At 44.3% G+C, this 25,263-nt stretch overlaps 2 protein-coding genes across 2 annotated transcripts in view; one reads left to right on the plus strand and one right to left on the minus strand.

Moving 5' to 3' along the window:
- Window positions 1–756: 756 nt before the first annotated feature.
- ufsp1 (UFM1-specific peptidase 1 (non-functional)) lies at window positions 757–4,099 on the minus strand. Its single transcript, XM_063187509.1, has 2 exons — window positions 2,971–4,099; window positions 757–1,249 (listed from the first exon to the last, which is right to left on the minus strand). Exon 1 carries the CDS (start codon window positions 3,925–3,927, stop codon window positions 3,175–3,177), a length of 753 nt encoding a protein of 250 aa, XP_063043579.1. The 5' UTR covers window positions 3,928–4,099; the 3' UTR covers window positions 757–1,249; window positions 2,971–3,174.
- Window positions 4,100–4,176: 77 nt separating this feature from the next.
- The window catches only part of LOC134437419 (zona pellucida sperm-binding protein 3-like), a 23,179-nt gene continuing 2,092 nt past the window's right edge, over window positions 4,177–25,263 (plus strand). The window contains exons 1-7 of the mRNA XM_063186908.1: window positions 4,177–4,530; window positions 5,599–5,726; window positions 10,318–10,421; window positions 11,137–11,332; window positions 12,336–12,492; window positions 13,449–13,540; window positions 15,197–15,312. Of these exons, the coding sequence (XP_063042978.1) occupies window positions 4,177–4,530; window positions 5,599–5,726; window positions 10,318–10,421; window positions 11,137–11,332; window positions 12,336–12,492; window positions 13,449–13,540; window positions 15,197–15,312 (1,147 nt within the window). The remainder of the gene's footprint in view (window positions 4,531–5,598; window positions 5,727–10,317; window positions 10,422–11,136; window positions 11,333–12,335; window positions 12,493–13,448; window positions 13,541–15,196; window positions 15,313–25,263) is intronic.

The following is a 25,263-nucleotide window of genomic DNA, read 5'->3' on the forward strand; positions in this document are numbered from 1 at the left end:
CTTGCTACCTGGGTTGTTTTCCCTGTTTTTTGCTACAACTGTGAAACCCCCTGCAGAGACTGTGTGGCCAAGACTGTAGTTCCATTTAGCTCTTGTAATGCAATTAGGTTCCATTATGTTAGCAATACATTAAAACAATATTAAGAACTTGTGTCAACGTTAAAAAAGGGAAAAAAATATATTAGGTGCTTCAACAGTGTGTAACAAGGGGGTAGCCTATTCCAAGAACATGGTTAAGTGATAACCCTCGCTGCAGGAAGTGGTAAACCTGCTTCACAGCAATGTTGAAACCAGCAGACTAGAGGATGACATTTTTCAGGAATTCACGTGGGTCCCGCGGGATTCAAAATTTTAAAGATGAACGGGAGCAGGCAGGAGCGGGAATATAGATGAATGGGAGCGGGCAGGAGCGGGAATAAAAATGTACGGGAACGGGAATGCCGCTTATTTTTTCTCTAAAAAAACAAACAAAAAACCCTTGGTTTTTTTTGACGAAATGGGAGTGGGGTTGATTTTCAGTGGGAGTGGGCAGGATTGGGAGACCTTTTCAGGAGTGGACGGGATGGGATTTCTTTCTTTTACTCCAGTCCGGGATGGGATTTTTTTTCTGGGATCGGGATGGGACGGGAGTGAAAATCCACTCCCGTGTCATGCTCTACAGCAGACATCGTACACTCAAAAATATGAGCATTAAGCTTAAATTGGACTCTCCACCTCAGGACAGAGACCACTTTTCTTGATGGGGTTAGTTAAGTGTAGTTTAACATTTGAGGAAAAATAACCTCAAATGTTAAACTCACTGTGACTTAAACACAATACGTCCGTGACATGTTTTGGCTTTGAAGCAATGTTTTATTTCACTGGTTTGTTCAAGTTCAAGTGTGTTTTCCCATGTTTTGCTTAAAGAACTTGAAATTGTGTAACCCTCTGACTAGCCAAATGTATTCCACATAGTTAAAACTCTCAGATGAAATTAAGAAATTTAAGAAAATAAATTAGCAATAATTCTACATTTAAATCAGTGTATGGCGAGACAGAATGCAACATCATGCATGCATAAGGGGAGGACTGATTTCACATGCAGACTAGTAGGCTAACATCTGTAGGCTATAGTATCCCAGCTGACATTTTGTGTTGCTTGCCGTTCTGCTCGTCATCATTGTATGGCATCTTGTCCATCAAGTCTAAACTTGAAATCAAATCTGACGCCTCTCTGTCTCAGTTATTTAATTTACACGACATTTAGGGACTGTTCGTAATTTACCGGGGGGGGAGGGCTGGTGCGTAGGGGGGGGAGGGCCATGATGAAAAAAAATGAGGTGGGGGGGGGAGGGCCATGGCAAAAAAAATCGGAGTTAGGGGGAGGGCCATGGGGAAAAAAATTATTTATTTTATTTTAAATAATAATAAAAAATGCAATACTTCTCTGAAACACATCGCTTTGCGATGCAAGGTCCCGGGTGCATACTTAAGCACTGAAGCGTGTATCTGTAGTCATCCCTAGGAATACCTAGGGATGCGTGTAGGCATACCGAATTATGTGTTAGCCTAGGCTAAATATCATTTTTGGTGCTTTTGTGTGGAAAAGACCTTGTGCCATAACGGTGACCGCGATTTCCTCGGGTTAGGCTACTGCTGGAACAACATCGCAAAGTTGGTCCTGGATCAACATCTGGTTTGAGTGGTTATGTCAGATTTCGCGCCAGTAACGTCTTCTGTAGCCTATGGATTAAGATCAGTTATGCAGAAGTGCCATGCTGTTACAAAATAGGCCTACAATTATTCACTGACAGGTTAAGTTTAGGAATATGTTTTGGTAAAGGCATAATTTGGCATGTTGTTAGGTTGGTGCACACATTTTCACTGACAGGTTGTTTAGGAATTAGTTTTGGTTTAGGCACAGTTCCACATAGCCACTGTAATAGCCTACCTAGCCATAACCAGAGCCGTATAGGCCTACCACCGTGACGGCACTTGGCATGCCCGTTAATTTTTGGAATCAGACCTAGAATAGGCTAATATACCAGATGTTGAGGTCTCATGTCGAGGAAATCGCGGTCACCGTGCCCAACGCAGGGCGCCCCTCCAGCTGTTTCGCTCATTATCATAGTCGACTTGAACATTTGGTGATGTGTCAGTGCATCGCAAGGCACAGAGAGATGTGCACGAACAAGCCTACTAACTTTGGACAGAGCTTCGAGGCGGCTACTCAACTTCGGAATCTCGAAGTGAAATGTAGCCTATTTTCTTCCAACCGGCATTATCAGCTGTCAAACTGGAGCGCGCCACCCTAAAAATGCAGCGGTTTGTTTAATTGTTCATCTGTGTCCACAAGAATGTCTACTTTTGGGAAAATAAAAACACGTTTTGAAATAGTCTAGGCTAGAGCTACTGTTTGGAGCCATAGGCCTACGCCTACTTCAACCCTGTATCCCACCAACTCGAGTCATCCTGCAGGTGAGACCGCTTGCTCACGCAACTTGGTCTAGGACCGCATGATTGACAACCTAGACTCTAGGTTGTCAATCATGCGGGCAGAGCGAGAGAGAAGAGAGGGTGGGGGGTTCACTTCGAGATTCCGCAGTTGAGCAGCCGCCTCGAATCTCTCGGTTCAAAGTTGAACAGAACAGTTAATAGGCTACACTGTTCGTGCACATCTCTCTGTGACAATTGCCATGCACTGACATGACCAAATGTTTAAGTCGACAAGGATAGCGAAACAGAGCTGGAGGGCGCCGTGCGTCGGGGTTAAATGGCGCAAGGTCTTCTCACACAAGAGCACCAAAAATTATAGTTAGCATTTACATTTTTGTACCTGTGGGGGGAGGGCCATGGGAAAACAAAATTGAAGTGGGGGGAGGGCCATGGCGAAAAAATTGAGGTGGTGGGGGAGGGCCATGATTTTTTTTTTGGACCGGACTTCCAGCGCACCAGCCCTCCCCCCCCGGTAAATAACGTACAGTCCCTTACCGGTAGGCCTACATTTCTGAGCATTTCAAAATCAGTTGCGTATTTTGACCACACTGTGGCGCCACCATCTCGCGTCAACCACAGTCCTTCAATGTATCTCCAGTGTCAACCAGCTGACTTGACAACACTGCGATAATAACCATGGGGTAATGGTCTCAGTCGCCATCATTTTACATTTGATTTAATAAAGTTGGACGTCCAGGCTCATTTAGGTGCGGTCTGAGGAAGACAAAGGTTGTAAAATGAGCAGCTATCCAGGCTGCTCACTTTCTTCCACGACACCCACCCTTTCCTTTGCACCGTGTCCATATTCAGTGGCGGGCCATAGTAGTGGGGGTCCATGACCAGCAAGTAGCTGCCCTGTGTCCCGCTGCACACCCCCAAAATGCCCTTAGAAGAGTTGTCCCGATCACCTCCCATCATGACCGGCGAGCCGTGTGTGCTAAAATGCTGGTGCAAGTCTAGCGCTGCCTCTTCCAAGTGCGCCCCACCACCTGGGACGTGGACGATACGACAAGGCACATCGTAGTAGTAGTCCAAAATGAGCGACGCCTCGAACGTCCCTATCCACTCCCGGGACCCGGCGAAAGTCGGTGGTTTGTCACCCATCGTGACCAGAGCTCGCTGGATGTCGGGCAGGCTCGGCGGAGACCTGCATTGCCCCTTCGGAGGGGACCAGCTCCTGCACAGCCAGGAGCACAGCGTCTGCACGGTGCGGTAGCCGCATCCCCAGCCGCGGTCATCATGCCCATCGCAGCCGTAGTGGAAATAAAAACACTCGCCTGCCGCAAAAGAGCACTTGGCATCATCAGAGAGTGGCCGGGGTAGTTCTAGACCAACGTGAACGTTCATAAGTAATGTCTCCGGCCAGCCTTTCACGTTGTCTGACATATGGTCATCATCATCACATGCTAGCTTAGATCCCCAATCGATTTCACTTCGCTCACTTGACTCCATATTGAACTGCTGCAGTCTGCCAGTCTTTGCGTGATATGCTCTTGAAATCTATTTAAAGGACTATGGCATTGGAAAAAGATTTCAAACGTTTGCCATATGCTGCGAAACAGCGTTTTGACGTGTGCCTTGTCAGCTGATGCTTCTGTGTTGTGGTCCTGGAGTGCGTCACTCAATTCAGCCCCCGTATACAACGTGCTGGAAGCTGAAAGGTTCCATCTACCTCAAATGTGAAGTAGCCTATCAATCAACATGAGGGATTTGCCGTTAAAATGCACGTATTCATGTCCAAAGACAACAGGATTTATCTTTACAATTTTACTCACCGTGTGCGTCAAATATTCGGAAAACACACAAAAGGACGTCAGCATCAATGCGATAATTGGTTTGAGTGTGGAATGTGGGGAAAAGAACTGGGAAATTTCGGTTGAGAGAAAGTTTTTCGGCCGAAGTGTGCCCTTCTCTCCCATTTTCCTCCGACTGGGTGAGGACTTAATCGAGTTTGGGCACCAACCCCCCAGCCCATGTGCACCTCAGGTGGACCTGCTGACTCCCAACCGAATGCTTCTGACTGCTGGTTTGCAAGACTGCGGTACAGACTCTGAGGTAAGGCTGCTAGGCAGCTGTCTTTTTGCTTTTTGAAATTTGACTTTGCCTCTCTAGGCCTATATGTAGCCTAGGCTACTACTTTCTGAATTTCTAATTAAGTCAGTAGACCTTTTACAGATGATTGGGGCAGGTGTGTGTGTGTGTGTGTGTGTGTGTGTGTGTGTGTGTGTGTGTGTGTGTGTGTGTGTGTGTGTGTGTGTGTGTGTGTGTGTGTGTGTGTGTGTGTGTGTGTGTGTGTGTGTGTGTGTGTGTTTTGGGGTTGGGTTATCAGTGTTTTGCCCTGGGGCCCCGGGTGCAGTTGTTCCACCACTGAGTGAATCCATAGTCTTCCATATTCTGATAATGTTTTCAATGGGCCTGGACGTGCTTTGTGCACTGGTGCACACACCAGCCCAGTCACACAGTCATGGGGCAGCCGTGGCCTAGTGGTTAGAGAGTTGGTCTTTCAATCTAGGGGTTGCAGGTTCGAATCCCCCCTGACCTCTCCCTACATCTCCATCCATGGCTGAAGTGCCCTTGAGCAAGGCACCGAACCCAACATTGCTCCAGGGCCTGTAACCAATTCCCTGAAAAATAATAACTGTAAGTCGCTTTGAATAAAATGAAAGCGTCAGCTAAGTGTAGGCCTAATGTAATGTTGGAAGAGGAGGGAGCGTGCTCCCAAGCTGTCCCCACAACTTTGGGAGCATGGAATTGTCAATTGTCACCTTTGGGATGAGTTACGTAGAGCAGAGACTGAGAGCCAGGCCTCCTCGACCAACATCTGTGTGTGACCTCAACACTGCACTTTTGGAAGAATGGTCAAAAAATCCTATAAACACACCCCTTAACCTTGTGGACAGCCCTCCCAGATGAGTTAAGCTGTAGTAGCTCGAAAAGGTATACTGTACCTATATCATATTGAACCCTTTTGGATTAGGAATGGGATAGGTCCACTACATTCATATGTGAGTCAAGGCAGGATAGCGAATAGGTTTCTTGGTGTAATAAAGTGTATCTTACTGCCTCTCCATGATGTTTTTTTTTAAACTCCTTCTGAAACATGTTTGTGTTTCTGTTTATTAGGTGGAGGGTGACTGGCTTGTGTACACTAATAAACTGGTGTTGACCCCTCTACCATTTAAAACCCGCAGTGGCATCCTCATCCAGAAGGGGGAGCCAAAGGTAGTGCCCATTGAATGCCGTTTCAAGAGGTAGGCCCACACTGCTGACGAAGGGACCATTCCAACAACACGGTGAACCCTCCTGTTATCCTCAGATTTAGGTTACATCCGTGATCCTTGAGGTCATTTTGACCCCAGCCACTTAAATGTCTACAAAATCAGTAGAAGCAAAAACTTTCGCACATGTTTATGCATCAGATATTTACTGTTGCTCTGTTTGGGACATAAAAAAAGCCCTTTAGATAAGTCCTAGCACCCCTACACACAGCCCACACACCAACAAAACTAATCCATGACTAGGCGAAAATGTGCAACAACTGTCCAAAAGTTGTCTTGAATTAGTTTTGGCCCTTGTCCACATCATACATATTGTTAGTTATCAGAGCGCTAAATGAAGAAAAATGTTCTGTTCTAAATAACTTATGTTCATGGGTGGGAGACGTGACGCCTTGTTTTTTTGTAACATTGGTTAAAAACCTACAAAAATGTTATTTTTCCTTCCTACCGTTAGAGAACTTTGAAGTCTTGGAGTACGTTACAATATGCGACCCTGCCTCTTCCACCTGTGCTTGTTTCCTCGTACCAGGCAGTAATATGTCATGATGACATCACTGACAACAGCATTATATTTCAATATCTTGCAAAAGCTCAATTGTAAACTCCTTTTCTCATTTGCAATTGGGATGGTGAATGAAAAACAGTCCCTCAAAAGTTGTTGTGGCTAGGCTGACAGCTGGGAAACTTTATCGTTTTCTCCACGGAGGAGGGGCCAGGAGGCGGGGTGAGGAAACAAGCACAAGTGGAGGAGGCAAGGCCGCATATTGTAACGCACTCTTGATGTCTTGAATGGAGTCCCCATAGCGCTGTAGAGTGTGTAGCCAGAACAGCGCCCCTTAGGAGACCAAACTTGAGTCAGAGCCGGTTTACATACAGCCTCCGAACTCGCTACTCGACCTGTGCCAGCAGGCTTGTACGAAATTCCGAATGGAAAGAATTTCCATTCAAAATAATGCCATAATACGAACACTAGGTGGTGCCATTACCTTGAATTTCTTTGAATTTAAGCTACACCACCCATTGAAAATACATAGAACACCACCACCTAGTGTTCGTATAATGGCATTACTTTGAATTTAATTCTTTCCATTTGGAATTTCGTACAAGTCTGGTGCCAGCAGTTCACTTTGGATTAACTTGGAGTTGATTAACTTGACATTGCTTTGCATTGTTTTGGTGTTCTGTTTTTTAAGTATTTTTTCGGGGGCCTTTTGGCCTTTATTATTATAGTACAGTGTGAGAGTAGACCGTAAATGACTGGGAGAGAGAGATGGGGCAGAGCCGGGAAATGACCCGGCCGGACGTGAACTGGGGTCCCCGTGGGCAATGTAAGCCCAAATGTGGGGGGCTTAGCGTGCTGGGCCACAGCGGCCCCTATTTTGGTGTTCTCATTATTTTTTTGAGCAGGGTAGTAGCCTATATGTGTAGCCAGGCCATGCCCTCCTAGTGACGCAACAGCTTCAGCGTTGCTACCAGTCAGGTCAAGAGCAATGCAAGTACTTTCTGAGTTCCCGCAAATACGGGAACTCCTCCCACTTTGTTGGGAAGCAAACAATCATTAGCAAACCAAGGGAGGCCATTTGGGAAATGCCGTTTGGGAAATGTTAATTGTTATGCTCTTGGTCAGACCAAGTCTCAAAGAGATTTGAAAGTCGATGATAATCAGGCTAGTCTATCTGTAACCAGGGCTCTAAATGAAGACCAGCCAACCGATGTGTGTAGTCTGTAGCAGTGCTTGACACTAACTTTTTCGCTTACCAGCCATTTTGGCTAGTGGTTTTCCTGACTCACTAGCCATTGGGCCTTTTCACCAGCCATAATTTTCTTAACCATCATAGCAGCTTTAATGAATTATATAATAAGCTGTAGGCCCTAATAATGTAATGTAAGCTAATATAATATATATAATATAATATAATATGGTATGATATAATATGCTATAGGGCCTAATAATTAGAATTGTTAGGCCTATTAACTGGTCCATGCATGCATGCTATGCAAAGAACAGATTTACTGATCTGAGGAATGGCATAGCCTATAGTATATTTACCATGCAGAAACACCAAGCACAGTGTTGTGGAAGGACACAAATGTTAGATACACGAGAGCAAAATATTTTCGTCTTTAATCTGGAGGGACTTCTTCATATCATATAGGCCTATCTGTGGAGGTCGCCGTCCAAATTAATGCGCATAGCGTAGTCATTGCCAAGTTCGCCTGTCCTCGGTCATGGATGTGGAATAACACCTCTTCTGGAATAGGCCTATTTGCTTATAAAAGCATCCACTAGAAAGCACACACAGATGCGGTCACTACAAAAGGGGCTACGACTTCCTTTCATTCCGTTTAATAGTGAGTTGTTTAAAATACTTGCGCGCAAGGCGAGACGGGCACCTGCGAAGGGACATGCAATGGGATGCTTTTGTGTCTGGAAGGCTACTACTGCGCGTTTTTTAAGAATGGTTTGACAGTCGGGAACAACAGCACAAGAAACATGGAGGAATATTAAGGTATGAAGACATAGGCCTACAGGCAAATCAGAAAATAATTTAAACCAAACATTATTAATGCCGCATGTGTCCTTGTCTTATCACTGCGCTAATCAGTCTTGAGACTTTCACAAGATAAGACAGACTGACGTGTTTTCCTCTCGCTTTGGTCATTTTAATGTCCACTACTACTAAGTATTGTACTCAGGGCCGGTTCTGGCTTCTTTGGTGCCCTAGGCGAGTTTGATTTCTGGCGCCCCCCCCCCCTACCTTTGAAAGAAAAAAAAAAATCTTTCTTATACCTCACAGAACACAAGACTAATATCCTTAGTAAGCTTAACTAAATAGCATCAAGAACAATAACCGTTTTTCATCAAATGGATTTGTGGTTCTTTTTGACAGGCGACCAACACATCAGATTGAGTCGCATGAAAGTAGCTTCACTATGTGGTGTGTTGGATGTGATGGTGGTGGGGCCCCCAATGTGTTTGAATTGTAACGTGAAATTGAAATGCCAGGAGAGTGATACAGTACATTTGCATGTAAAATGCATGTGTAGACAATAAGCCTACCAAGGAGGTCTGCATTGATCTACACTATCTACAGCATCACAAAGCATGGCAGCATAACAATTTTAATAAGCTACACATTTGTGCTGTCTTCCAAACCAATTTCATTTCTGGACTGGAAATAGTGGTGCATTTGTGAGTAGGAGAATGAGAAGGGGGCTATCTATGTGTTTGGAGGGACAGGGTGAGAGAAAGGGAGAAGAGCTGTCACGCTATTGAATTTCATAATATACAAAATATAGTAAATAGCCTCACTTGTCTGCTGTGCATGGTTCTGTTACATGATTAATGTAGGCTATGTCATTCTGGTCTGGAAATTAATGTTTTTTTAAGCTTACAACAAGCAGGTAATTCATGTGGATGGAAGGAGATATGGCAGCTAAAATTGTTTTAAAAATTGCACCAGTCTTACTTTACATTGCTTGTCAACCTAAGCAAGTATTATGATATCAGGTGGGTGTTAGTGAGTAGTGAGTAGGCTACTAACAGCTACTTTACTGGATTTCATTGCTTGGCATACTTGGCTAATGTTAGCATGCTAACTAGCGATTTCTCTGATCAAAAACAAAGCTCTTTTTCTCTCTAATTCCAAATAGTAACCTCATAACTATTAGGCTTTCCATAATCACAAACGGTTGCTGATTAAATCACATAGTTCCAAAACACCCTCTGAAACTCCTGCATCATGCAATGAGTGGTTTAATGAGAACATAATAATCTCCATCCGGCAGAGCAGCACTACTGTTTGCGCTTGCCCCCTCTGTCTTTCGAGTGAGTCAATCGCACGCAATCAAAATCGCACGCTGTCACTCGTCCCGCCCCCTTTCTCAGAACTGTCTGTTTATTGGTTCACAGACTTCCCAGAGACAGTTGGAAGAGATATTACTATTGGCTGAGGGGCGCTTTGCCGTGAGGAGCGCTTTCGCCACTCTCTGTTGATTGCGACTTCATAAAAAAACTTCATATCGCAAAATTATGCATAGGAGAGCGCCATTTCGGCGCCCCTTCTTCACATGGCGCTCTAGGCGACCGCCTAGCCGGCCTATGCTAAAAACCGGCCCTGATTAGGCTAATGATAGATCGCAAAACAGGTCAGTTGAGATGAACTTCGCTACTTTATTTCCACGTGAAGGTTTCCAGTGACATTTCCAAACGCACGCTGATGTCCCGGTAGCTCGCTGTCACTCCTCTTCGCAAGACTAGCTCTATCAGATGATTCCTGGCTTGCGTTAGACACAGATGACACGTGACACAGGTGCTTCATGGGTATTGTAGGCTCGCAAAATCGCATTGTATTGCATTTGTAGCAAAGACGGTCCGAAGAAAAAAACTACAAAATGCGGTGCCTCATCATTCAGAATAGTAACGGACCCGCCAGAATGGCTAGTGAACCTTCGGTATCTACTAGCCAACGCCGACTTTCACCCGCATTTGGCTACCTGGCGTGTGTTAGTGTTAAGCCCTGGTCTGTAGGCTGTAGCTGTTGATGTGTCCTGTCCCCTGCAGGAAGGTGTTGGTGAGTGGGGAGCCCCAGTCCCCCACATGGCTACCCATGACATCCACCATGTTGGCAGCCGGCCTCCTCAGCTTCTCAATAAGAGTCATGACGGGTGAGGCAATCAATCAATCAGTCAATCAATCAAGCAGTCAATCAATCAATCAATCAATCAATCAATCAAGCAATCAAGCAGTCAATCAATCAATCAATCAATCAATCAAGGCAAGGCCATTTTTTATAGCACATTTCATACACATGTGCAACTCAATCTGTCAATCAATCAATCAATCAACATTTATTAGTAACTACTAACTAGTAATTACTAACCCCTCATTGCTTCAGGGACTGTAACCAATGCCCTGAAAAATAATAACTGTAAGTTGTATTTTTAAAGGGACACTGTGTGAGATTTTTAGTTGTTTATTTACAGAATTCATGCTGCCCATTCACTAATGTTACCTTTTTCATGAATACGTACCATCAGCATCAAATTCTAAGTATTCATTATGACTGGAGAAATTGCACTTTTCATACATGATTCAAACATCTTCTCCATGGTCCGCCATTTTGAATTTCCAAAAATAGCCATTTTTAGCTGCAAAAATGACTTAACTTGGCCCATAAAAGAAAATATGTGTTTATTACTTAGTAAACTTACATGTTAAGATCAAATTTGGTAATAGGCAGCCCAGTTTCAATGAGCAGCATAGTTGCAGTACCTTTTTTGACCATTTCCTGCACAGTGTCCCTTTAAAAAAGTCCCTTTAAGCGTAATGTAATGTAATGTAAGGTAATGTAATGTAATGTGCAGTCATTGGTGGTTCCAGAGAACTGGGAGTCTGTGAGCAGTTCTACTCTGCTCCTGCAGGGGGCGCCCCTGTACCTGGAGGCGATGGTCTCCGCCCCCCTGCACCCTCCCCTGCGCCTCTATGTGGATTACTGTGCAGCCACGCTCACTCCCGATCCTGGACCCGGACCCGGATCCCTCTCCCAACCAGCACTCCCGCTCATCATTAACCAAGGGTTAGTGTGTGTGTAGTGTGTGCACATCATAAATGTAGGCCAGAGGTGGGCAATTATTTAGGCTCGAGGGCCGCATTGAGTTTAGAATATTGACCGAGGGCCGGATGCCACAGACAACTAGCCCATGTCAATAATAAAACATAGCGTATGCTGAAATAATTTGGCAGCAATGATATTCCTGCACATTGTAATTAAATGTAGATGAAGCCTATGTCTTTGGTTAATCTTACATTCGCAAAACTCTTGTTGTAGGTAGCAATTTAAGAATGTTGAGTAGCCGTTTGAATTTGGATTTAAAAGTTGTCTTTTGTAAAGGCTCTGGGGGCCACATCAAATGGACGCATGTGGCTATCTGATGTAGGCCTTTAGTTGTGCGTCTCCTCGCCAATTATTGCTCTATTCATGCAAGTGGTAGTTAGTTCCCCATTTGTTTGAAAGAAGCCTTTTTTTTTCTTTTTTTCGGGCTGACACTTTATTTTGGAGAGCTATTAAAGTTGTTGAAAGGACCAATGAGCATAGTTATTTTATTTGATTGACGGTGCAGTAGTCTCTAAATGGTGGCCTGCCATGAGGTTGGAGCAAATGAAAACATGTTTGTGTGTTATTTGTGGCCATACGGTCGAGGGATTTGTTTGCCCTTCAGCCTCATTTTTGTCATGACACAGTCATAGATAAGTAATAAACATTGTGTCCATGTCATAAACATTTTATGACTGTTGACCTTAAGTGACATTCGGTCATCACTCTGCCATGACACTGTTATGACACTGTAATGACATGCATATGACGCCGGCCTCAAGTAAAGTGTTACCCTTCGGTCTTTTCTGAGGGAGCTTCCCTTGTAAGTCGCTTTGGTCAAAGGCATCTGCTAAATGTAATGTAATGTAATGTCTTTTTACTAGCTTCTGGAATGTAATGAAAACACTGGTGTATCGTTTTTTTTTGTTTTTTTTTTAAAACTTAATTAATGGTTTATCGTTTGATATGTGTCCTTTCTTCACAGGTGTCTGGTGGACAGCCCGATGTCATCTTCTTCCTCTTCCTCCTCCTCTTCCTCCTTCTCCTCCTCCTTCCCCCAGTTTGCTGCCCGATCTGCCCTGAACATTCTGCGCTTCAGCGTCCCAGCATTCTACTTCAGACAGGACACCAAGAGCCAAATTGTGTGTGGGTGTGTGTGTGTGTGTGTGGCTGATGTGTGTGTGCGGGCGTGCATGTGTGTTTTCTCTTTAGCCTCACACTTTTATTGTTCAGTATTCCTGGGTATCTTGAAAGGCGTTTTAGATAAAATTACTACTATTATTATTATTATCATTACTATTATAAGACGCTCAAACAGTTGACAGACGTGTTGATAGAGTTGCTTCCCCTCTGGACCACAGCAGGTGTACCATCAAATTTGTGTGAATCAGCAATTCTGCGAGACAGTGACATAAAACCGACACAGGGGGCCGCCAAATCACATGTAGAAAAGGGGGAAATGTAATGTAATTTTTATTTTTATTTAACCTTTATTTGACCTGTAAAGTCCCAATGAGTTAGAGGGTTTCCCAAACTGGGGTGCGTGCACCCCTGGGGGTGCGCGGCCTGCCATTAGGGGGTGCGCGAGCTGAATAGAGCAATGGTGGATATGTGTGTTTTATATCTAGCATTAATGCATATTCATTTGTTTTTAATTGCATGGTGAATTGTATGCTTGAAGGGTCAAATGAAGTGCAGTTTAACTCATTGACTATTGGAAAAGAGGATTCCCCAAAACGACTGTGCATAATGTGCAGTGAATCCGCAGTAAATCCATGCTTGCGTGGCCATCAGCACACCATAAATTCGCTTGGGGGGTGCGCGAACCACATTAAAATGTACAAGGGGGTGCGCAGGGAAAAAAGTTTGGGAACCACTGAGTTAGACTAACTCTTCTTCCATTGAGTCCTGGCCAAGAAGGCGGCTTGAAAAGTTACATTACAATAAAACCACAAGAGTCAAGACAACCACAGCTACATAACATCGGAACAAAATTAAACACAACAAGATTGAGCATACACACAGACAATGTAATGTAATGTAATGTAATGTATTGAAACATAGTTTGAAATCTCCTTTATATTATTGTTGCCTGCAGGTCTTCCTCCGTTGTACCCTGAGGGCTGTGCCAGTGTGGACGCCTCCAGACCCGCTCAACAAGGCATGCTTCCTGCACCGGCCTACCGACAGGTCAGGGGGGAATTTCTCAAAACCAAAGTTGCTTACTACATTAGCTACTTGGTTGTTTTCAATACATTTTCCCATTGGCAACTACCAAAGTTGTTAACAGGCTAACAACTTCTCTCTTGAGAAACTCACCCCAGTACAGCATGAAATGCATGCGTGCACACCAGGGCTTGACACTGGCACCTGCAAACCAGCCAAATGCTGGTAAAACTTGGCTGTGGCTGGTAACAATTTCAATGTCACTAGCCAATTTGGCAGGTAGCTTATCTATGATATCAGAATAGCGTATATTCTGTGTATCAATTGTTTGTATTTAAGTTCAAGAAAAGGCTCAGTTACTCAGTTTCTATTTGTTTATTTTATTTACATGTAGAAACACATGCCCTCATGCTTCCTGCACCGGCCTACCGACAGGTCAGGGGTGAATTTCTCAAAACCAAAGTTGCTTACTACATTAGCTACTTTGTTGTTTTCAATACATTTTCCCATTGGCAACTACCAAAGTTGCTAACAGGCTAACAACTTCTCTATTGAGAAACTCACCCCAGTACAGCATGAAATGCATGCGTGCACACACATTTATGGGCAGTCATGGGTAAGTAGTTGGAGCGTCAGACTTGTAGCCCAAAGGTTACCGGTTTGACTCCTGACCCGCCAGGTTGGTGGGGGGTAGTAATTAACCAGTGCTCTCCCTAATCCTCCTCCATGGCTGAGGTACCCTAAGCATGGTACCGTCCTGCCACACTACTCCCTTGGGGCGCCATTGGGGGCTGCCCCCTTGCACGAGTGAGACATAAATGCAATTTCTTTGTGTGCAGTGAGCACTTGTGTGCACAAAACCCTTGAGCAAGCACTGCTACTCAGGGGCTGGGTCAAAGTCACGTGAATGGCCCCAATACAGGACCCAGTCAGGGTTGCCAGATGAGGCTGAGGATTTCTAGCCCAAAAACCTGCTCAAAACCTGCCTAGAAGCTCAAAATCCCGCCCAATTCTATTGATTCCTATGGCAAAAATTGGGCGGGCTTTTCTGCAAACTGCCATTTTTACCCGCACACGGCCATCCTAAGCAGCCCAATCTGGGCGGGAAACAGCCCAATCTGGTAACACTGGACCCAGTACATACTGTACTGTACAGAAGTCCTAATTCTGGGCCCCCTTTCTCCATGGGCCTGGGACAGCTGACCTGTCCAATTACTAAATTATTAAAATTACTATGTACTCATGAAGCTACTTATTTACAGTACCTGTACTGTAAATGTAATTAGTGACTTTCATTCCACCCCTGGACGACGCTGATGTTGTGTGTTCATGCTGTGTTTGTTATGTTTGTTTTTTCCCTAAGATCTGTTTGAGGGGCTACACTTAAGTCGGTGATGGGGGAGGTGTCACTAACTGTGGGCAATTAAGCAATCAACTACTGCCGCTACGCATGGGGCAATTTTAAAAACTCCTCACTGGACATGTCATTACAGTTAAGACATTTTAACTTTTTGGAGTGCCTTGGTGAAGATTTTTTTTTTCTTTTCAACAAACTTTGGACAAGTACCTTGAACCAAAGACCATCCACTGGAACATTTTTTCACATTTCTTTAAAGGGACTGAGCATGCCTCTGTCTTGCAACAATATGAGTAAGTATTTCTTTCCACCGCTGATGACAGGTGGCTGTCGGTGGACGGAGTTGACGTCGTGTGTTCATGCTGCGCTAGTGGAGACTGCCGCGAACCGGCAGGGAACACCAGCGACGCCACAGCCACCACAACACTGCATCACGTAGGTAAGATCACATGTCTTTCCTAACCCTACCCCATCTCTCACAATTGTTTCCTGTCTCCTCTCATACTGTCCTGTCATGATAAAGGCCAAAAAGCCCCAAAAAATACTTCAGATCATACTTAAGATCAACTTACTTTTTTACTTACTTACTCAAGTCTTACTTACTTACTCAAGTCAACTTACTTGAACCGTCTATCGCGTTTTTGCACTTCACGTTGTTGTGCGTGTGTTGACTCGTGCTCCGCAACGGCCTGTGGCAGGTTAGGTTTATGCATGGGTTTTGGTCTGGGCACAATTTTGTAACAATTTTGGCATTCTGCCTCAAGCCCAGAGGGAACGCCAGTGACGCCACTGGAACCAATGCTGAAACCAGCGACAGCAAGAATGTCAATGACACCACTCAAACCAATACCAGAACCAGAATTGGAACCATAGCAGCTTTCGATTTTGGTTTTCACTCGTGGGAGCACAACAATCCTGGTTGAAGCTGACTGTTTTGTTCTTTTTGTACCCTTGCAGAGCATACCAACGCCATAGCCTCCCTGCTGCTCATCAATCCCACGTTTCACTTCCCGGCCGAGCCCTGTATCACTCGGGGCCCGCCATCCAGACCGGGAAACGTCACCAGGGGACCACGGATATACAGTTCATGTCCCCTTTTGACCACAAGCGCTGCTGTCCACGTCATTATTATTATGTGTCTTATGTTGTCCATATGATGCCTATAAAGGCCTGTTGTGAGAGGTCCGCACACTTAAATCCTTTTTGTTTTCTTTTATTATTTCATGGCTGCATTATTACGTTTTGACTTCACAGTCTTCATCAGATTCTGTACAAACACAGTCTGAGTGGTGATTAGAACATGCCTGGCACCCAAGGGTGTGGCCATTATGTTAAAGGCATGCTACAATGCTACACGGATCCATTGACTTTCACTAGCTTAGAGACATATTCCCTCTTTTAACTTGTCTTAAAGCAAGACAACGCTTAACATGAAAAATAAGACACTTTACTACAAACCCCAACTCCGATGAAGTTGGGACGTTTGGTAAACAATGAATAAAATCAAAATGCTATCATTTTCAAAACATTCAATCTATTCATTAGATGGAGAATAGTGAAAAGACAACATATTAAGTGTTAAAACCGAGAAAAAATATTGTTTTGGGGGACATATGTACTCATTTCTAATTTGATAAATCCAACACGTCTCAAAAGAGTTGGGACGGGGATCAGTGAAATTTAGTAAACATCCAAATAAGATAAAACAACAAAGAAGAACATTTCAAAATGAATTGTACTGACGGACAATATAGGTGTCCAGGTATAAGATCATCACAGAGAGGCTGAGTCACTCAGAATTAAAGATGAAAAGGGAATAATTACCATAGTTATTACATACATTTTTGAATTCCCTTTGATTTACCACGATTGAGTGTATATAAGACATATTTTTGTTAATAAAATCATTGTATAGGTTCATGACATCATGAAATATATATTGGCTGTAGTCTCACTCTAATTCCTGGAGTGCTAGAGCTATTGAAAATTGACCATATTAAGAATGCTTAATGCATGAAAATGACACAGGGGTTTAACATTCTCCTAAGCACCTGAGTTCACTTGAAATAGACCCAGAAGACATGGGAAACGGTCCTTTGCTTACAGAAGTCAGCAGAAGTTGTAGAAGTCCATTCTTTTTGACAATAATAGAGCATTGCACATCCTGTGCTACAGTGAAAATGGACCATCCAACTTGTGTTAGTGCTAGCTTCAAAAGTCAGCCTCCATGATGGCATGCGGATGCAGTAGTGCATTGGTTAAGATGTTCTCACTCATCTGTAGAGTTAAATACAGTGCTGAATGGTATAAATGGGTTTTAAACAGCATGAAAAGCCACTCATGCATTATATTTTGAAGGGAGATCTTCGATTACTGCCACATAGTAAGGTCAAATTGCATTCTCTACTATGTTTTAACAGTTTGGCTCCATCATAAGGACCAGCATGTGATAAAATGGTGGGTTTTTTGGTCAAGACCTGTCACACTGTAAGCACTACAGAAAGGAAAACATTGCAAAACATGACAAGGAATACACCCACCATTTAAGCTGGTGAAATCATGTCCAAGATAGGAATTAACACTGTTTTTTATATAAAATCATCTCATCGGTTAATGTATTTAACTGTTAAGTGTTGTCTTTTGTTTTGTTTTTAGTCTTCCTCGACATTTGCTGCCATTTATTGTCCCCGTCCCAACTCTTTTGAGACCTGTTGGATTTCTCAAATTAGAAATGAGTACATATGTCCCCCAAAACAATATTTTTTCTCGGTTTTAACACTTAATATGTTGTCTTTTCACTATTCTCCATCTAATGAATAGATTGAGTGTTTTGAAAATGATAGCATTTTGATTTTATTCACTGTTTACCAAACGTCCCAACTTCATCGGAGTTGGGGTTAGTACCTGTTATAAACCCCAGCCAACGATTTTAACTGTATTAAGCCCCAAAATAGTGGCATACCCCTTTAACCCTTACACTCTGATAGGGAGTTAGGTGGGTCCTGTGTTGTGGCACAAAAGCCATGTTTAAAAACTAGGGATGTACAGGATCCAAGATCCGGTTCCGGATCAGGCAGGATAATAGGGTTTTTCAGACTATCCGGATCCGGTTCCAGGATCCAGGATCCGGTAGCCGAGGCTTTTCAGTCAAAATAGTTTGAGCCAACGTGATAAAAAGGGCCCACGTGTGTGAGTAGGCTATGTGTTTCAACCCTTTCGTAGGATCCGGTATCCGGTTCCGGATCCGGCAGGATCTTAAGCAGTGGATCCGGTATCCGGCAGGATCCTAAAAATCAGGATCCGGTGCATCTCTATTAAAAACTGTGGCACAGACATGCATATAGGTTAATCACACTATCAATAAACAAGTATGAAAAACTGATTGGTGTGACCTATTGGTTCAAACTTAAAAGACCAGCCTTTGTCCTGCACCTTTTCCTGGGATGTGCACAATCCATTCCAAGAACCAGGGGCCTATATAAGAAGCCAGTTCAGGAGTAAACCAGGCTGAGTTAAGAGGTAAATCATCTAATAGGAGAGCCTGGAGTCCCTATTTTCAAGAAACCAGATTAAATTACTGCACTAGACATTGCAGGGGGTGCACAGAATTTTGTTTGTGTTGAGGTTGTGACCAAAAATCTGCCTGGGAACATTATAATTAAGTCATATCAAAACCGTTTACTCGCATTTAAAGTCAATTTTAAACCCCATTTTAAGGTATTGATTAATGTCTCAATCAAGAATCATTGTAATTGATATTTTTTTTTTTTAATTATTATACACGTGTAGGAGTTTGGGTTGGGGGTGTGCAGCTTGTCTTGATTTTTAGTTGTTCATTTCCAGAATTCATGCTGGCTATTCACAAATGTTACCTTTTTCACAAATACTTACCACCACCATCAAATTCTACATATTCATTATGACTGGGAAAATTGCACTTTTCATACACACACGATAATCGGAAAAAAGGAGGCGCACACAAGGCTTGTGTGAAAAAGTGTATTAAAGCCGAAATTGAACAACAGAAGTCTGAGGTTTAACTGGAGAAACAGACGTTTCGGAGCTAGTCCATTCTCAATGTCCCCAGTTGCTTCTCCATGGTCTGCCATTTTGAATTTCCAAAAATTGTCATTTTTACCTTCAAAACTCACTGCACTTTGGTCATACTAGTAATTATTCATTTATTGTTTGGTAAATATTCACCAAATTGGGCAGTAGACAGCACAGTTTCAATAAGCAGTGTAGTTGCAATGCCTACTATGGCCACATCCTACACTTTGCACCATTAAGAGGTAAATTACCTATTAGAAGAGCCTGGAGGCCTCATTTCTCCAGGCTCTTCTATTAGATGATTTACCTCTCAACTTAACCTGGTTTACTCCTGAACCATCTTCTTAGTATAGGCCCCTGCAAGCAGAAGGCATCAGAAGTCTACATGTATATAAAGAACGTTGATATGTTATGTGATGTTGATATTCTATTGATGCTTTGTTTAGACCGCAAACCCTTAGATACTTAATAATGTGTATTGCTTTTAAATGCATATTACTTTGTACACACAAAAATATCCCAATGAAAAAGATTACCCCTGTGCCCCATTGTCATGCAGTTCTTAAAAAAACAAAGGAGATTAAAAATAAACATTGATGGTGATAAACATTTCTGTTTGTCTGGCCTTGTGACTGTGTTTCTACCGGCACGTTCGCCATTTGTGTGTGTGTGTGTGTGTGTGTGTGTGTGTGTGTGTGTGTGTGTGTGTGTGTGTGTGTGTGTGTGTGTGTGTGTGTGTGTGTGTGTGTGTGTGTGTGTGTGCAGTATGTGCTTCCAGAGGCACGTTCTCCACTTCATCTTGGGTGTGTTTGTGTGTGTGTGTGTGTGTCTGCACATTCTCCGGCTTGGTGTATCACATTTACCTGTCTCCACTACGGGAAAGGGCCATGGCTGGCTTTTTCACAATTACTTTTTGTTCAGGGTGATGGCTCCACTTCAAAAACTTCAAAACTGGAATGTGTGCTTGTATGTTTCAACGGGCACGTTCTCCACCATGCAACACATTTCCCTTAACAGCACAGGAAAGGTCCACGACAACTTGGAGCAGTGTACTGGCTCCACTCAAGGTGTGTCTGTGTGGTGATTAGGTGTGTATCTGTGTGGGTGTGTGTCTGTGTGTACACACTCCTGGCACACTTACTGTAGTGCACGTTCTCTCCTTGCACTACAATTTATGTAGTGTGGTGGCTCCACTGTCAGACATAGTGTGTGTGTGTGTGTGTGTGCGTGTGCAGGGCCGCTGACAGCTTTTGCCGGGCCCGGGACAAAGCCATTTGAAAGGGCCCCCAGTCCAATACATACAACGTAATGAGGATCGAATTCTGGGCCCCCCTTTCTCTCTGGGCCTGGGGCAACTGACCTCTTTGTCCCCTCTTCTCGGCTTCCCTGTGTGTGTGCGTTCGTGTGTGTGTGTAAAGGGTGCCAACCATCAGAGTTCCGGGGTAGAACATTTTAGCAAACCCGAAGCGTCATAGCACTGAGCTACATCACATGCCCGCTGAAGACTCTGTTGGGACAAAATGTTGCATGACTTGAATAATCCTTGAAAGTGGACCTACAGTGGATGGACTTACACTCTTTCTACTAAGGATAGACCGATATATATATATTGGTATCGGTATCGGGCCGATATTTGCATTTTTTAAGTGTATCGTATCGGCCGATACGCGTGTGGTTTTGGCCGATACGCAATATTTATTATTTTATGTCATTCGACACTTTATTTTTGTATTACTTGATTGTTAGACATTACTTGATTGTTAGAGTGGGTGTTTAAATGTTACAAGTTCTACCTCAATTTGATAATGTTAAAGGAATGTTTATTTTTAACTTGAGACCTGGAATATTTGTCATTTTTTAACCTTTTTTTTTTACCCATATCGGCCCCAAATATCGGGTATCGGAAAATGGGTATCGACCAAGGGTGATGAAAAAAAAAATTGGTATCGCATCGGCCATTAAAAAAACTTGTATCGGTCGACCCCTACTTTCTACTGTCATACCAGTGCCTCCCATGCCCGAACTAGAGCGTTGACTGGAAGGTCGAGAGTTTGAGCCCCGAGTGGAGAAGTACGCAGGACGGCCTTCGTCACATGTACTGTAGGCCTACGCAGGACATGTACATGTACTGTAGGCCTACGCAGGACGGCCTTGGTCACATGTACTGTAGGCCTACACAGGACATGTACATGTACTGTAGACCTACGCAGGACGGCCTTGGTCACATGTACTGTGTAGGCCTACGCAGGACGGCCTCGGTCACATGTACTGTAGGCCTACGCAGGACGGCCTCGGTCACATGTACTGTAGGCCTACGCAGGACGGCCTTGGTCACATGTACTGTAGGCCTACGCAGGCAAATTCTCCGCCTTGCACCACTTGTCTCTGTCTCCATCTTCCAGTCACAGGAAAGGCCCACTACTGACTGAACTTGTGTTGACTTCAAGCCGGCTTGAACAGTGCTGGTGCCGGCCCGGTTCCCGCCAGTGTTGCCAGATGTGTCTGATCAAATCCCGGACAAAAAGGTTCTCAAAAACGCCAAAATGCGCTAAATTCCACCCAATTTCAACAAATTACATTGACTTCCGCGGGGAAAAAAATGCCAAATGGCCAATTTATGCCTTTTTTACCCGCAGACGCCCATCCCAAGTAGCCCAATGGGGTGGGTACCCGCCCAATCTGGCAACACTAGTTCCCGCTAGCCTGACCAGAAGAGCTTGTCGTCACCAGGTTTGGAGTGAGGAGTTTGCACAATTACCGCAGAAATACACCAGCGGCAATCTGAGCGAGGCGAGCGACGGAAGTAATTGACTTTGTATTGAGTCGCGCGACAGTTTGAAGTTGAAATCTTTTCAACTTTCTATGACGCGGTTCGGCGACAAGCCGCGACAGCCAATGACTGTATAGAGGTCAGTGACCACAGCCAATGGGAATGCTTGAATGCTTTTCCTTCTGCCTGTACGGACATACTCTAGTCTCATCAATCGCTCGTATCGCTTGCTGCTGCACTCTGTCGCTTGAATCGCATCGCGCCTGGTCTATCCGCACAGTTAAAATCCATTCCTCTTTGGCCCTACTGTGGCTCCGACGGTAGGGCCAGAGTCGCATCTTGTCACCAGGCTAGGCGCCCCCAAGCCTATAGATGGATGACAACTAAACTACAAGAGTGCTGCAAATGTTCATTCTTTTGAATTTTCGCTTGGGGCCCCGACTTACCCTAGAAACGCCTCTGGGTAGGGCACTGGGCGGCTGTGCCGGTGACCTGGGTTAAAGTCTAGCCCGGGTCCTTTTCCGGCCCTTCAGTTCAAATCGAGCATCAGAATGGGGAAGAAAGGTGATTTAATTGACTGAATGTGACATGGTTGTTGGTGACAGAAGGGCTGGACTGGGGATTGCAGAAGCTGATAAACGACTGGGATACTCACGCACAATGCAACATGGTATCAAGCTACAGCGTCTGGATAACACTCCGGCTTGAGCCCTCTGCCGCATGTGTGTGCACGTGTACAAATTCGTCACGGGCAACAGATATTTGCCTCGACGGTGGGAAAACTGTGCAAGCCTGGTCGCGTGACAAAACTGCTTTTCTGCGGAGTTGTGAAGCATGACTTCACATGCAAAATCGTTGCACCACAACACGGAATGGAGTAGCATCAAGTACAAACGTCATTGCATGATGCCAGTTTGGTGTGGGGGATGTTTTCTCGGCACGCTTTGGGCCCCTTAGTGTTAATCGAGCATCGTTGCAACACCACAGTCCACTTGACTACTGTTGCAGGCAGGTATCCCTATAATATGCACCGTTCCACCAGTGGAAGGCTGTATTAGTAATTGAAAAGTTCACAACCTAGTACTACACACACGATGACATGACACAGGGCCTTTAGTAATGCACTATGACTTTATCATTGTCACATCGGTAACAGCAAATTTAATTTATAATAGCATCATGACAAGGTAAGGCAGTTCCAGTCCTAGCAAGGTGTACCAAATGTATTGGCAAATGAGTTTAGATGCTTTCCAGATAGAAAGACAGGGATTCTACAAACATTCCACCAGGGATTCTAGAATGGACAGAAGTTAGTGTTTACGCTCTTGTGCTGATGGAGTTTCTTGCCAGTCTATTTAAGGTCCCCATGACTGTGTATTTATAGTGCAGCAGTGGTGTGTGTGTGTGTGTGTAGTAGAGTGTGGTGGGGGGGAGGTAGTACAAAAGGGGGAAAGGGAGGTGTGTGTGTGTGCGTGTGTGTGCACGCGGTGGTTGGTCAGGGGGTTGAAAGGAAGGTGAGAGCGTCTTCCTAAAACAATCAGAGCGGCGTGCTGGAGACAATGGGAAGGCAGCCAGAAGCACTCAGTCTCTCTCACACACACACTCTCGCTCCCTCTCTCTCTCTTTCATAAACACAAAAACTCTCTCTCACACTCTCTCTCTCTCTCTCTCTTGATCTCATAAGGACACAGACTCTCCCTCACACACACACATATAGACACAGTCTCTCTCTCTCTCTCTCTCTCTCTCTCTCACTCTCACTCTCACTCTCTCTCTCTCTCTCTCTCTCTCTCTCTCTCTCTCTCTCTCTCTCTCTCTCTCTCTCTCTCTAGCACAGTACTTTTGACCCCCCCCCACACACACACACACTGCACTTTGACTCCCCAGCTCCAATTTTCCTTTGTGTCCTCTAGAGTTCCTTATCTATTCCTCGAAGTGCATCTATAGGCACAGAGGGGACCAGTGACCTTAGCATACCCATGCTATAGATACAATATGTGACCTAGTTCATGTAAGGGAAAGGAGGTGGAGTGCAAACTACATGCATAGTCTGTCCATGCAATCTCATTCTCATGCTCGCGCTCGCAGTGTTGTCAATTCCATTTATTATGATTGACTTTGAGCTTCTTTTTTTTGAGCAGTCGCTTTATATTTACAGTACAGTCGCAAGTTGCGGGTTTTTGGGCTGGTTCTTCTCAGGGTTGGGCTTGATGTTTGCTTCTGCTCTGCCGGTGATTTAAAAAAAAATTGGGATGTTTGTAGCTTAATGTTTCTCAATGGCAAGTTGGTTTTTCTCACGTACAAGTTAGCCTACAACAACATTGCGAAATCCCATTCCCTGGCCCTGGTCGAAATGAAAGGCAGTGGCGCGATGACTCCCTCTCTACATAGACAGATCTCTGATCAGATATGACTTCCGTCATGAAGGTATCTGATAAGGCGTTCGTCACAAACGGCACTAACGAGAGTCCTGCCCTATGACGTCAGTACGCATTTGATGTTACGGCGATTCTACAGCAGGAATTACGTTCTTCGCATTAGCGCTTAACTTACATAGGCTAGTTGAGCTGTGTAATTCCTACAGACGACGGAATCGGGAAATAGGCAATAATTAGATCCAGCGACATAGTTGGACATTACATTGTTGATTTCTCGCTTCAGTTTGGAATATCTAAGTAAATAGCCTACGTGTCAGAATAAAGACCGTTTTAAGGTAGTAGATTGGGTGGCAGCCATGTTTGTTTTTTTAAGTAACCTGTTGAGGGGGAGGGGGTGCACAACACTTGGGTAGTAGGCAGCAATAAATCTCCATCTGATTTCGCCCTCAAATATCTATGTCACGCCCACAATTTCAGGCATCTGCCAAAGGAGGAAATTAACCCATTGATGCCTGGTGTTGCATTGTGCAACATTGGCCCTGGCGCCTGGAGCTGCATTACGCAACATTCAGGCTCATGATATTTGAGACAACTTTATTAAAAATCTCTGTTTGTTTGAGATGAATGAACACATTCTAATGAAAGATGAGGATCTTAGCGTTTAAATGCAACTTGTGCCTACAAGTACATATTTCTATGTGCTTCAGAAGCTGAGATATTTAGGTTTTTATAGGCTGAGGGCAGCTTTTCTTAAAAAGGGCCCAGGCATTCAGCACCCTTTTTTGCAGGTGCCTTAGGCGTCAATGGGTTAACCAATTTCTTGTTCGGAATGACACTTGATGACTAGGCTACGTGTCCAGTTAGCCAACTGGAAGGAAAGCAACTTTTCCCATGTTGACCACGGCCCCTGTGTCTGCCTCGGTCATATACAGTACGTGGAGTTTAGCTATCACATAGATGCTCGCCAAGAGCAAGGCCTTCTCTGACAAGGCACGTGACGTGACTGCCTTTTTCAAAAGGTCTTCGGTCGCTTCTTCTGTGCATGTTCTCAGGATGGCAGTTGCTTATTTTTCTCCCAAAACATCTGGCAACACTGCCTGCGCTCCACACAGCACTCCACTGCACACAAGTGAACACTGCACTCTGCAAAATTGCATGTATGCCTCAGTCGTGCAAGGGGGCAGCCCTCAAT

The sequence above is a fragment of the Engraulis encrasicolus genome, chromosome 21, assembly GCF_034702125.1.
Source record: "Engraulis encrasicolus isolate BLACKSEA-1 chromosome 21, IST_EnEncr_1.0, whole genome shotgun sequence".
NCBI classification, from domain to species: Eukaryota; Metazoa; Chordata; class Actinopteri; order Clupeiformes; family Engraulidae; genus Engraulis; species Engraulis encrasicolus.

What these genes read in the sequence shown, in the direction of transcription:
- ufsp1 (XM_063187509.1), bottom strand. Translation starts at nt 3,927, where the DNA reads ATGGAGTCAAGTGAGCGAAGTGAAATCGATTGGGGATCTAAGCTAGCA.